This window comes from Etheostoma cragini, chromosome 2 (assembly GCF_013103735.1).
Source record: "Etheostoma cragini isolate CJK2018 chromosome 2, CSU_Ecrag_1.0, whole genome shotgun sequence".
In the NCBI taxonomy this organism is placed as follows: Eukaryota; Metazoa; Chordata; class Actinopteri; order Perciformes; family Percidae; genus Etheostoma; species Etheostoma cragini.
In genome coordinates this window covers 4360126-4373316 of record NC_048408.1, presented here as the reverse complement: position 1 = coordinate 4373316, position 13191 = coordinate 4360126, and the positions used below count along the sequence as shown (strand labels likewise).

The window sequence follows — 13191 nt, the reverse complement described above, 5'->3', positions numbered from 1 at the left end:
ATATTTAATTTGAATTCTTTTTTTAAGATAATATCCATTGGGCAACAATTAGTTGTGTAATGTGGCATTCAGTCCCACTCAGCATGTGCAGCGTGTTCTCTTTTGGACCAGCCTCCATGTTGCTGTTAGCTGTCCCTGCTCTCTAGCACTGTTACGGTACTGCATCACTGACTGTAGCCTCTGGGCTACAGCCATGTTTCATGCTCCGATGGCACCATCATTTACCATAGAAGAGATTATCCAGTGAGTCAAACTGCTCTCTGATCTCTTCCAAGTCTTGTGTGTGTGCAGCCATGTCTCCCATGAATTCACGTTCATATACAACTATTCTGCGTTAGAGATTTATGTTACATTTTTAAAGCCAATGCAGAAATTCAGTTCACACTTTGCGTTCACATAGAAAGTATTTAACCCTTTTGTTGTCCTCCCGGGTCTAAAGGGTTTTAATATAGAATTGTTCCTAATATTTGAGTTAAAAAAGCAGAAATTATGAATTCTTTTGACTAATAGTTAAGATCAGAGGAATGAAAGTGATCAATTGTGTTTGCAAAGAGTGGTGTATGGAATCCAATCCATTTTTGTGGGAGTTTGGTTAAAAAGAAACCTTTATTTCAGATAGAGACATTTTTAAAGGGGTCAAATTGGACCCGAGGACAACAGGAGGGTTAAAAGAGCATGGTGGTGGATGAGAATATACTGAAGTATGTGTTGCTTTAAAATGTTAATGTTTTATCACAATCTTTATATTATTATCAATCAAGAAGTTTACAGTTGAAAAAATGTAAACAAAAAAACCCATTTCTTTATGGGGTTGTGCATGAGGAGATTATGATGTCAATACAGGAAAGCAGCTTCCGCAAACTGTTTCCACAAAGTTGGGAGAATATGTATTGTTCCCTTAATTAAAACTAAGGCGCTTATAGCAAACCATAAGCTATGCCTCACACCAAAAGTACACAAAAACATGTGGATGTTTTCAGCTATTTGTATTTTTGGTATACTATCAACTTGTAATTTGCAGATAAGCAGCGAGAGCATAGAGATACTATAATATAGCATGTGTAGTCCAAACATAAATATTCTGAAACAAAATCCAGAAGTGCATCTGTAAATATAAATTGCATGTTCTAAAATATGCATATTCAAGAATAATGGACACAACTGACTCTCAACATGTACTCTACAGCTAGGAGATTGACCCTCTGATAGATATTTGTGATTGTGGAGCAATGTCATACAGAACAATGCATTTTAGCTTAACACCAAAATTATGTCTGAATAACATAATAACATATCTGAATTTGAAGTAGACTTTGCAACTGGAGGCTTAATTATACCTTTGCTGTTTTGTGCATAATAGCAACGGAAATAACAAAGCAGTCTTGTCAGCAGTGTCTGTGTTTATGTGCATGTAGAATGTTGATGTGTAATGTCCTTCACAAGGTAGTTGTTGATTTCTTTTCAGTTTTACATTTTAAAACCTTTACAAGCTCATACTATTCCCTTTATTTTAACAAATGTTGCATTTATTCTAAGATCAAAGAAAAAAGAATAGCAAAAAAACATTTTTACAAACACATGTTCTCCCTTCAGCATGAGTTGTGCATTTCTTCATCATATAACCAAAAGATTAAATAAAATTGAATAAATTAAGCAGTACCTTAATAGTACTGTAATCAAACAACAACATTGGTGGTTGAAGCAATTAAACTGTCTGACATGAGTTTTCTTGCGTTGCATGTTTGCTCTTAATTATAAACTTAATCAGAAATAAATGTTAAATTAATAGCCATTAAATTGGATGATAGAATCCTCTCATGAATGAAAAGATGTAATGCTATTTTAGGAGCAACTAATCAAGTACCATTTAATCCAGTATTTACCAGGCTAACCAATTACCTCTTGGAACATCACTCAGAGAAAACATTTATAAACACATGGTTTCTAATTACAAAAAAAGAAGAACAGCCTGCCCTTATTTGTTATAAGTGCTGCCAAGTGTGCCAGAAATCAGAACTCTGATTATAAATGACACAAAAAATCAGTGAGCGCGATTGGCTCTGACAGTGGGCAGCTTGTTGAATCAGACCGGGGCGCGGGTATGACAGTCATCAGTCAGCTCAAGGAGTAGAGAGTTAACTGGCTGCTGCAGAATTGAGTTCAGAGTTGTAGAGAGTTTGTGTCAAGTCTACTGAATGTGGAGAGTTGCCAGTTCACCTCCATCTGTTGAATGTTAATTCTCAGGTTCCAGTCCTGAAGGACTACTGGGTGTGCCAAGTTTTGATCCTAGTCAAACTTACCTCTTGCAGGAATTGACACTACAAGGCTAAAACGCAGCAACAAAATATTTGGTTCAAATTTCAGTTACCTTACCGTTACCTTTTTTTTGTTTTTATTACGCAATAAAAATCAATTTAGCGAAGACAGCATGTCAAATTTAGAATAAAAAAAACAAAATAACCACAGCTTGCTGGCCAGGCTGCAGTAGCCGCACACTGTCTGGGCTCTACTACATGTTACACACACTGGAAAACGAAACAGATACATTATATTCCTGTTAGCTATGAATTACGACTAAGCAAAATTAAGTTTACTTTATTATGAAATGTTTGATTGATCCAGAAAGCTGAAAGAACACACTTTGTCACATTATCCAACTGATAGCCGTTAAGTTTATCCAGAGTGCAGATAGAGTAAAATAAGCATAAATGAAGGCGTTATGTATCAGTTACACAGTTTACCAGCCAATCTTAAAATATGAAACCCTTTTTCTCAACTTTTCTGTTGCTACTGTTCACTGCAATAGGCAAGAAGCAAAACCAGCACACCAATAGTGCTTTAGGACTTAAAACTCTGTATTCTGATTGGTCAACTGAGAACGGAGAGTTAGTCCCTTGTTCAGGATTGGTCGGCACAGGGCAACAGTGAACCCTGATTGATTGTCAGTTAGGAGACAAAGCCACAAAGCGGCTGGAGGAAGAGACCCACAGTACCCACAACGCACACGGTCACAAACACCCAAAGGAAGATTCTATCGATCACCATAGCAACATACTTCCAGTCATCCTCCACCTGTGAGGGAGGGAGGGAACAAAACAACAAGTGTGAGAAGATAGAGGAAAGTGTCAGTGGTGGTGTCATTCTAAGCCAACATAAAACTGATACATGATTTAAACATGAGGAGATTTCTGTGATAATCACATTCCAACCACAGCGTCAAAATAAGCAAAAGGCATTTTGACAAAGCTGATTGAGGCAGGAGTTTTACATATCAAAGGCTGCTTCTCCCCATTGGGAGATTTCACCCACTTTATTCATAACAGAGACAGAGAAGAAGGAGTGCTCTTGGCTCACATCTAAAATTATTTGGTTCTAACTTACACTATCGTTAACTTACAGAGCAGGTTAGGCTCTGCACAAGAATCACAATACAGCTCCCCCAGGCCAGCGCTGCTGTGCTTTTGCATAAACAGCTTACATTATGTAACGACATGCTTGCTGTGTGTTTGCTTTCAATGAGCAGCTGTAGGTTGTTCACTGAAAGGGAAGTTTATGAAGTTTAGAAACACAGAAATATTCTATTTCACATGTGAATTAATTCAAAAGTTTTGTCAACAACTGTTTGTCTTGAAATAACAACGCTCAAAATAGTCAAATTGGATTGAAAGAAAGCACACAAGAAGCATTTTTGTTGTTGTTGGTAATGAATTCAAAAATACAACACATTAACCAGTGTTTAGCATTTTTTTACTTGGATATTGCCTGAGCTCAAAGAAGTGATATTATACTGTGTATGTATATATGACTTTTTTATATCAATATATATCTCAATAGTCTTTAAAAAGTAATGTTTTAGTATTTTGAAAAAGGTAATGTCAAAAAAACATGAAAAAGTTATAGTATAGCATGTTGAAAAAAGTCATTAAAAAGTCATAGGTATGTTGAAAAAGGTAATGTCAAAAAAACATGAAAAAGTGATAGTATAGCATGTTGAAAAAAGTCATTAAAAAGTCATAGGTATGTTGAAAAAGTAATATTAAAGTCACAGTATTATGTTGAAATAATTCATCCAATGGAATAGCAAAAAATGTCATACAAGGTCAAAGTATAGTAAGGCAAAAAAGTCATGAAAAGTCATGTTATAGTATGAAAAAAAGGTCATAGTGTGGCATGTAGAAAAAAGTCCTAGCATTGTGTGTAGAAAATTGTCATGAAAAAGTCATAGTATGTGTTGATTAAAATTATAGTATGTTATGTTGAAAAACATGTCATGTTAAGGCAAAGTTTTACTACATTAAAAAAGTAATTAAAAAGTCATTGTATTTCTTTGTGCAGGGTTAATTAAGTTACGAATACAGTGTACAGTTATTACATTAAAGTTGTGTGAATAGCATGCCTCCTTCTCGTCTAAAGCATGATTTGTGACAATGACATAGTGTAGTATGTTGAAAAAAGTAATTAAATCAAAAATTGTAATGAAAAAGTTATAGTATGACAAACAAAGTCATAAAAAGTCATAGCATAGTATGTCAAGAAATGTCATGAAAACGTCATAGTACGTTGGGTAAAAAAACATGAAAAAGTCATGGTACACTATGTTGAAAAAAGTAAAAAAGATCATAATATAGTATGTTGAAACAGTCATAGTATTGCATGTTGAAATTAGTAGTGTACGGTATGGTGAAAAATGTCATAAAAAGTCAAAGTACAAAAATAAGGCAAACAAGTCCTAGTAGTATGTCAAAAAAGTCATGAAAAGTCATGTTTGACAAAAAAAGATGATAGTGTAGCATCGTCATAGTACGGTGAACATTGTCATGAAAAAGTCCTAGTATAGTATGTTGAATAAAATCTTAGTATAGTAAGTTGAAAAAGGTCATGTTATAACATTTAGGAAAACTTATAGTATAGTAGTATGGTTGTACTGTATAGATATACTGTTGGGAAAAAACAAAAAAATGTCATAATATACTGTCCTACATCAAAAAAAGGCACAAAACGTCATTCTATAGTATGTCATGTGAAAGTTAAGGTATAGTTCGTCGAAAAACGTCATGAAAGAATTCGTAGTATAGCATGTCAAAATACGTCAAAGGAAAGTCCTAGTATAGCACGTTGAAAAATGTCATGAAAAAGTCTTTGTATAGTGTGTCAAATAAAGTCATAAAAGGTCAAACCATGGTATGTTGATGATCTGTAAAGATCATGACGAAAAAGTAACAAAAAAGACATTGTACAGTATGTTGGAATAAGTAAGGAAAGTCATAGTTTGGCATGTCAAAAAAAGTCATAAAAGGTTATGGCATAGCATGTCGAAATAGGTCATAGGAAAGTCATAGTGTAGGAAGTTGAAAAATGTCATGAAAAATCATAGTATAGTATGTTGAATGAAGTCATAAAAAGTCACACTATAGTATTTCAAAAAATTCATAGTATAGTATGTCGGAAAATGTCATAAAATAGTCACAGTATAGTATGTTTAAAAAGTCAAAGGAAAGACATAGTATAGTATGTTAAAAAAGTCATAGTATTATGTACCGGGAAAAAAAACATTAAAAAGTCATAGTATAGCATGTTGAACAAAGTGATAATATTGTATGCTGAAAAAGTCATAGAGTAGAATAGTACAGAATGTGGATAACTGTCATAGTATTGTTTGTTAAAAAGTCATGTGCCAAAAAGTCAGAATATAATTTGTCGAATAAAGTCACAAGTGAACAAGCCAATAGTTTAACCAGATAATCTCAACCAATAACAGAGCATTATTTCTTTTAATTCACTTGGATTTTTTGTGGAAAAACAGAATTATTTTCCTTTTTTCTGCTCTATCTCTGTCTAATAGATGATTTTACTTAAAAAACACAGTCTGACGCGAGAAAACAACCACAAATGGCTGTCTTGACAGGCATCTTTGCATGTTTGTTTTTCTAACGTCAGCGGCTATTAATGAAAAGCCTGCGTTGCATTTTATTTTTATTCAACCTTTATTGACAATCAGAGTGATTAAAATACAGTGAAAATAACAACGACTCACCTCTTTGGCCTTGTTGCGGCTCCTCATGTTCTCAGCGATGTACTTGACGCTCTCAATGGCCTGTTTGATTTCAGGTGAGACCACAGAAAAGGCCACCACCGTGTTGATGCTCTGTGGACTCAGCTGACGTGTTATTTTCCCCATGTCTGGTGTTTCTGGGGTCTCCTTCCCATTCTGGCAGGGGCAAGGGCCTTTCTTCCCAGTGCCGCCTTCCACAGATGAGAACTTACTGTCCCCAAACTCCAGACAGTTGAGGGATCCTCCTCCCACCTGCTGGAGATCACAACCAGAGTTCGGATTAAGTTGCATCTGCTTCAACTCAAAGTTGACATTCTCAAGTAATGATTTTATATATAACATTGAGGTTTCTGGGATTTATCTATAGGTGCAACTTTATCAAGGTTATACCGAGAAAAGACTTGTTCCTTTCCAGTGATTAGGAAAGTAAAACCTTTAGTGGAAGTTGTGTTTCCTCTGAGCTCTCTGTGTTAATCATAATAACTTTTTTGGATCATATAGCTAACAATTTTGTTTTAGAAGATTCACGTGGCAGTTATGGCAGGAAGTTAGAAGCTGTATCCCAAATGATTTTAGAAAAGCACTGAAAGATGGAAGACTGACAGAAATACGTTGAGTATTACGTAGGGAACAGTTCAGTTACTTCCCCTTGCTGTTCTTCTCTGCTGTAACTGCCGGATATTTAGAAAAATCAATAAAAACTTTAAAGATTCCCTGTCCCACAGCTGAAACACACTTGATTACATTTTACACAGTGTATTGAGTTGTCCTTCAGCGCTGCAGCTGCAGGATTAAGCCAAAGCTAGAGTGTACCATGTTATTTGCCAATTTTTACATTCACATTTTGCACATTTTGAAGTACACATAGGAAAAGGTGTATGGAAATATATACTATCTATACTGCCAACTTCAACTAGCTATTTCGCTACAGACCAGTTGATGAAAATCCAATGAAAGTTTTATTTTTGCAACATTTTAAAGGTTTGGACTAATGTTTATGTTACTGATTGAAGCACACAAGAACAGGATTTATATCTAAGTAAAGTGACTTAAGAAATGTAGATGTAAAAATTGTAATGGATTCTAAATGGGCCAGTTTACTGGGCTTCTGGTTCCAGCACAGTGTAGCCACATCAAGAGGATTTAACCCCCCCAGACTTGTTGTGGTTCATGTAACGGGTCCATACATGACAAATCATGGTCAGAGTCTAACAGCTCAAGTGGACTAGATCTTTTTTAGGATGGGGACGCCTTACCTGCATCAAGCTATTCTTTCTTTTCTTCCCTCCTTTCCCTCCTCCGCCTCCTCCTCCCCCTCCAGCTCCTCCTGCCTCCCCACTGCTGTCCAACCCCCCAGCCTTGCTGTCTTCGTCAATCGGTCTCCGCATCAGCATGATCCTCGGCAGCACTCTGAGAAACACGGAGCGCACCCAATCCGGCATAGTGTGGGTCATTGGCGTGCGGTAGTGTACGTTTAGCACGAACACAGTGATGACGATGCTGAGCGTGACGAAGATCATTGTGAAGAGCAGATACTCTCCAATGAGCGGGATGACCAGCGACGTGGAGGGGATGGTCTCGGTGATAACGAGCAGGAACACAGTGAGGGAGAGCAGGACGGAGATACAGAGCGTGACCTTCTCTCCACAGTCAGACGGGAGATAGAAAACCAGCACTGTTAGGAAAGAGATGAGGAGGCAGGGGATGATGAGGTTGATTGTGTAGAAGAGTGGCAGGCGCCGGATGTAGAAGGAGTAGGTGATGTCTGGGTAGATCTCCTCACAGCAGTTGTATTTGATATCATGCTTGTAGCCTGGAGCGTCAATGATTTCCCACTCGCCACTCTCCCAGAAATCTTTCAGGTTCACCTAGATGATGGATAGATATCCTAAAATCAAATCATGCAATGATACACCACCAGAACACCATTCAGGCTCAACTTACCATTCTTAAAAGGCTCCTGTTTTTTACCGGGAGCATAGTACAATACATACTAGGCTCATGGTTACAGTTGTCTTCCTGATGAATATGATTTTTAAGAATGTGTAAAACAAATGAAAACTTATTTTCACCTGTTTCATGTCGACATGCAACCAACATACTGTAAGTTGCTGCAAGAAGACGCTGATCATTGTGGTTTACAGTAAATAAGGCCGTCTTTTGATGTTAACAGATCTTACAGAAAATCGTACAGTTACAGGACAAAAGAGAAACATTAGGAGAAAATCCAAATGCAGCCACTGATTATCCACCAAAGTCCCTCTAGGCAAGCATAAACAAAATGGTTAAACTACAGAACGGTCATGTTCCAAATATTATAAAATTCAAATTTCATCTAAACATTTTTCTAACTGAAATTATATTCTAAACAAGCACTGATAAAAGATGTTTAAAGCTACAGTTTATAGTCACTATATCGAACGAGAATTACATAAATCAGATGTACAAAAAAAAAAATGCACCTTCCTCTGCCTACTCCTAGTGCTTTTTATGGCATAAAGGAAATAAGTATTCAGAGCCATGAGTGCTGAATCGTTTTATTTTAGAAATACCCTGCCTACTTTAACAGCATGGTCCTGAGTCCATGAGCCAGGCGGACTAATTTACATAAAGTTGAGGTCTATTTAACTTTAAGACACGGTTACATGCAAAAATGCAGGCGATCGCATTTAGAGGCGATACTGGAGGGTTACATGTAGCAACATTTAACCTCTTGAAAATCACTTGAAAATATATGATTTTCTCGCCTAAATTTTTACCCTTAAAAAAGTGCTGCAGTTTCCACATGCTTTGGCCCTCTGGGATGACCCTGAGTTCATTGGGAAGTTAACACTCTCAACTTGTTGTTTCTAGTGGAAGTGTGACACTAGGCCTTACTGACACAGAGCTACAGAGGTTAGAACACAGAATTTCTATTTCCGTCCAAGTAAATCATCTGAAAAATTAATAAAAAGCACTACTGTAAGCATATTACATGGGCTACATACTAAAATAGTACTCTAGCCACATGTCTCAACTTAGAACAGAAAAAATCCAGAAAAAAATGACTTATAAAATGGATTTTATAGGAATGTATTTCTACAGATGTGTCTGTGCGTTTGTCTTATTTCTTATTTCTAAAAAAGCCAAAAAAGTGCTAAATACAAAACTTCTGAAATACAAAAACACATCTACATCACTCACAGATATGTCTGAAAGAAGTACATACATAGATTTATAGAAATATGTCATCATAATGTTATGAAATGGTGAAATGCCATCAGAAGGCCATATTTCTGCCTTCAGACAGCTGTAGGAGACCAAAGGAATAGTTTTTGTTGCCCATGTTTGATATCAATCAACTCGTCTTCTTATTGGCTACACAGGGATGCCAGTTTTATGACCTTATCTTCTAATTCGTGGGCTCCACTGTCAATCTTTCCCACGTGGGCCCAATGGAGACTGTGCGATATCATTGGCTTAGCTTGAGGGTATCTCTTGATAGGCTGATGCTATTGGCTGGGAACAAGGTTCATTGCGATCTGTAGAAGCCACAAATTGTAATGGTGTGTCGACCTTTGTTTTAGCCCGCACAGGGAATAAGTTACAAGCTATAGAAACCGAGAAATGATGCACTCTCTAGATTTCTGAACGTCGAAACTTGGCCAGAAACTACAAGATTGTGAGGGGACCAGATAATTATGGATTACAAGGCTTACAAGGTGTTTGCGATTTAGGAAATCAACGTTTATGAATATCTTTCACCGCTGTGGATAAAGACACGAGGACAAAGGTACGGATGCACGCTCGATTTAGACAGAAACGGTGCAGTGTTTCTTAACTTCATAACATGAATATAACCGCTGTAAGTCACCTTATCCTTTGTGCGGGGGCTTGATGGAATCACAAGACTTTAAGCTTTCTAATGATGTGCTGCATGACCGTGTTGGTGACGATTTAATGCTTGCAATTCATAAAAAACAATTCATGAAAACACGTTGTGGAAAAACACGTACCGTTTGGGGAACCGTACATCTCCTCCATCTTGAAAGTTTACCAAAATTGAACTCATGCCAATATGGGTGATCAAATGCAAAAACAATGCACTGATCCCACCATGCAGCGCGTGACTGCTTTTCCTTCTCTTCATAGGAAATTACAGTAACAGAATGTGTTGAGATGCCCTCTGTCGGTGGAACTAGTGGAAAGCTGCATTAGCCTATGATGTAAGCAGTGCTTTACTAGGAGGTAGGACAGAGAGAAAAACACTGAAATAAATAAGAAGTTGATAGTTACGCCATACAAACACTTACCTTAGACCCAATTAGTACCAGGTCAATCTTGGCTTTATCATAAGTCCAGGAGCCAAACTTCATGGAGCAGTTCTGATAGTCGAAGGGGAAATAGGTGATGTCCATGGGGCAAGAAGATTTAAAAATGGCTGGAGGAACCCAGGTGATGGTACCATCAAACTTCAGCAGAGCCTTGGTCTTATCCTCCACCAGAAAATCACCTACAGCACTGTATGTGATGTGTGTGTGTGTAATCACGCAGAAGTAGTCACATGTGAGAGAGGATATGAGGATATATGGGTTTGAATAGGACATAAAGGTTAGATGGAGGCAGAGACGTCGAACAATGAGAGGAGATGAAAGGAGAAAATGAAATCAAAGAACACAAAAGAGGGTAGAAGATAAAAAGGTGAGGTTATGGAGGTAATAAAGAGAGAATTAGGATTAAAAGACAGAGGACAATGAAGATGCATTATGCCTTATTGTAAATCCAAAATTGCCTTTGATTACCCACATGAGTCACTATCGTAAGTAGGAAAAATTAATTAGGCCACAATTAGGTAAATGAAAATGGAAAGGCTTAGCGCAGCACATACTGAGCCTGAAAAATATACTATCAAGTTGGCACATTTAAGTTCAATTACAGTACAGTCTGTTGCACAGTGCAGCAGATAAAGGTATAAAACACATTTGTGCTTCAAGGAGTTTGGACATAAATGTAAAATATCTAATGTGGATAACAAATGATAAAATAGGAATACATTTTGTTTTTGTCAGTACCATCCACATTTTGCCATATGACTATTGTAAAATGATTCACATGAGCAGTCACTGACCTTTCATCTCTACAGATAAGCTCTTGTTAGGTTTAAAGAAACTAAAACTACGTGGTTAAATAAGCATTTCTTTTGAATTGTTCTAAGTTTTGCAGTTGCCTATGTACACATGTGCAGACACAGAGCAGCATTAGCATTAATTTGGAGTTGTGTTTTTGGTAACTCAATGAACGCTCGTCCAATATCCCCTTTTGTTTTAGCTTTGTTTTGTTCTCCACCAAAGTCTGAGAAGAGATGTATTACTCTTTAGCTACTAAATGCTCAATTTTTTTCACCAGCTAGGCGCTAACTGTGTCTGTGTGTTATATTGTGCTGAATAAGTAGCATACAACCAATTTATCAGAGCTGTTTGGCTGCTTCAAGCTGCTTCAAGCTGCTGGAAACAAGGTGCGTAAGAGTTGTTAAAGTGGACCAAACAGTAAAGTTATGGGCCGCGGAAAAACATTGAGCTGAAAGAAGCCAAAACTCTGTAGAGCTGATGGGAAGTGCAGTTGGGTGACAATTCTTTGTGGGTTCATCACTTTGAACAACGCCCCTCACATTTGACCCATTGCTAATATTAAAATATAAATGGGACCAGCTTTAAGTTTAGAGTTTATAATATGCAATGGTTGCAAAATAATAACAAGGAACCTGTCAGGAAAATAAACCAAAGTTGTTGTTTTTTGGTGTGTCAATTCCAATAATAATTGCTACACAGTTGACAAGCTAAAAATGAGTGATGATGGTTATGATGGTGACAGTCTCACTTGTTGTAGAGTACAATGTCGGGTCTCCAGATCTTGTTCGATGGAACTCTAATGAACTCAATTCCGTCAAATTCCGCCGGCATCCATCGCAGCTTGTAGTCGTTCCAAATCTGAGAGCGCAGATAAAAACATTGCAAGCAATTTAGGGATCCAACCATCTGTTTTGTGTTTTGTATTTTGAACATTGCAGACAGTATTAGTCACTGGAGACATTTGCCTTTGTGGAAATATTTTGAAATACATATGTATACTGCAGGCAGAACTTCCTTTGATGTTTTACAGTAAAACCAAAAAAGGATAAAAAAAATCAAGCAAACATGGATTTTATTGATGCTGTTCCTCATAGAGTTATAAAGCCTCAGTAAGGAGATGATAAAAAAAAAAACAAATTGAAATACATCTGAATAAAGAGCAGTTGGGAGAGGAGGGGATTTATGAGTAAATAGCTCAGACAGAACACTGACTGCGTTCACTTGCTGTCAACATACCTGCGGGTAACATTTCATGAGCCGTAGATCCATTAGTCTTGGCTATTTGCATGCCATTCAAGATGAATTCATTCATTAGCAAGGCAAATTAATATCCAGCTATGACCTGCGAGCTGTTTAATTACCCACGTCATGCTACATTGGCTTTTTCATTTATTCATCCAGGGTGTTTACAATGTGGTTTGCTGGCGACGTAATTCCTGATGTGTGGAGATGTATGGCTTATTGTTTACCACATATAAATATATGATACATATGATTCTACATTTACTTTCTCATGTAAAGGTAAAAAGGCTTTTGTACTCATTTATTCATTTATTTGCTAAAGGGCGGTCTGACTTTTTTTTCCCAGTCATAATTAAAAGGTAGCTCAATAGGATGCACATTTCCCATACATTTGGGAATTTTCACTGCTTCCACTGCATGCAATGCATTGCTTTTTGTTGTTCCATTGCTGTAAGTAGATGTTGATTTCAGTGTGTCATCTAAAATCCATTATGTTTGCCTCTCTCATTTATAAATAGTGAAACAAGTTGTACTTTATTTCTTTTATATACTGGGTAGAGGGTCTGAATCTATAGCTTTTGTCTGAATCTCAGTAACAGAGCCACCAATCAGGTGTTGTACCTACCCCCAGAGGTTGATTAACAAGCAAGTGTCAACCTAAAATACATAGGCAATGAAATTAGACATAAGAATGACACTGGGAATTGATTAAAGATGCTCTAAGCAATTAGTCTACATTTGTTGTCACAAGCAGCAAACATCTCCTCACTATCTGCTAGCTGCCTGTCC

The 13191-nt window shown here is 37.0% G+C and overlaps 1 protein-coding gene across 1 annotated transcript in view; it reads right to left on the bottom strand.

Annotated features, from left to right (window-relative positions):
* Positions 1-2697: 2697 nt before the first annotated feature.
* Positions 2698-13191, bottom strand: part of chrna6 (cholinergic receptor, nicotinic, alpha 6) — a 24524-nt gene continuing 14030 nt past the window's right edge. The window contains exons 4-8 of the mRNA XM_034897341.1: positions 11909-12018; positions 10345-10552; positions 7309-7920; positions 6035-6307; positions 2698-3072 (exon numbers count right to left, since the gene is read on the bottom strand). Of these exons, the coding sequence (XP_034753232.1) occupies positions 2947-3072; positions 6035-6307; positions 7309-7920; positions 10345-10552; positions 11909-12018 (1329 nt within the window). The 3' untranslated portion in view covers positions 2698-2946. The remainder of the gene's footprint in view (positions 3073-6034; positions 6308-7308; positions 7921-10344; positions 10553-11908; positions 12019-13191) is intronic.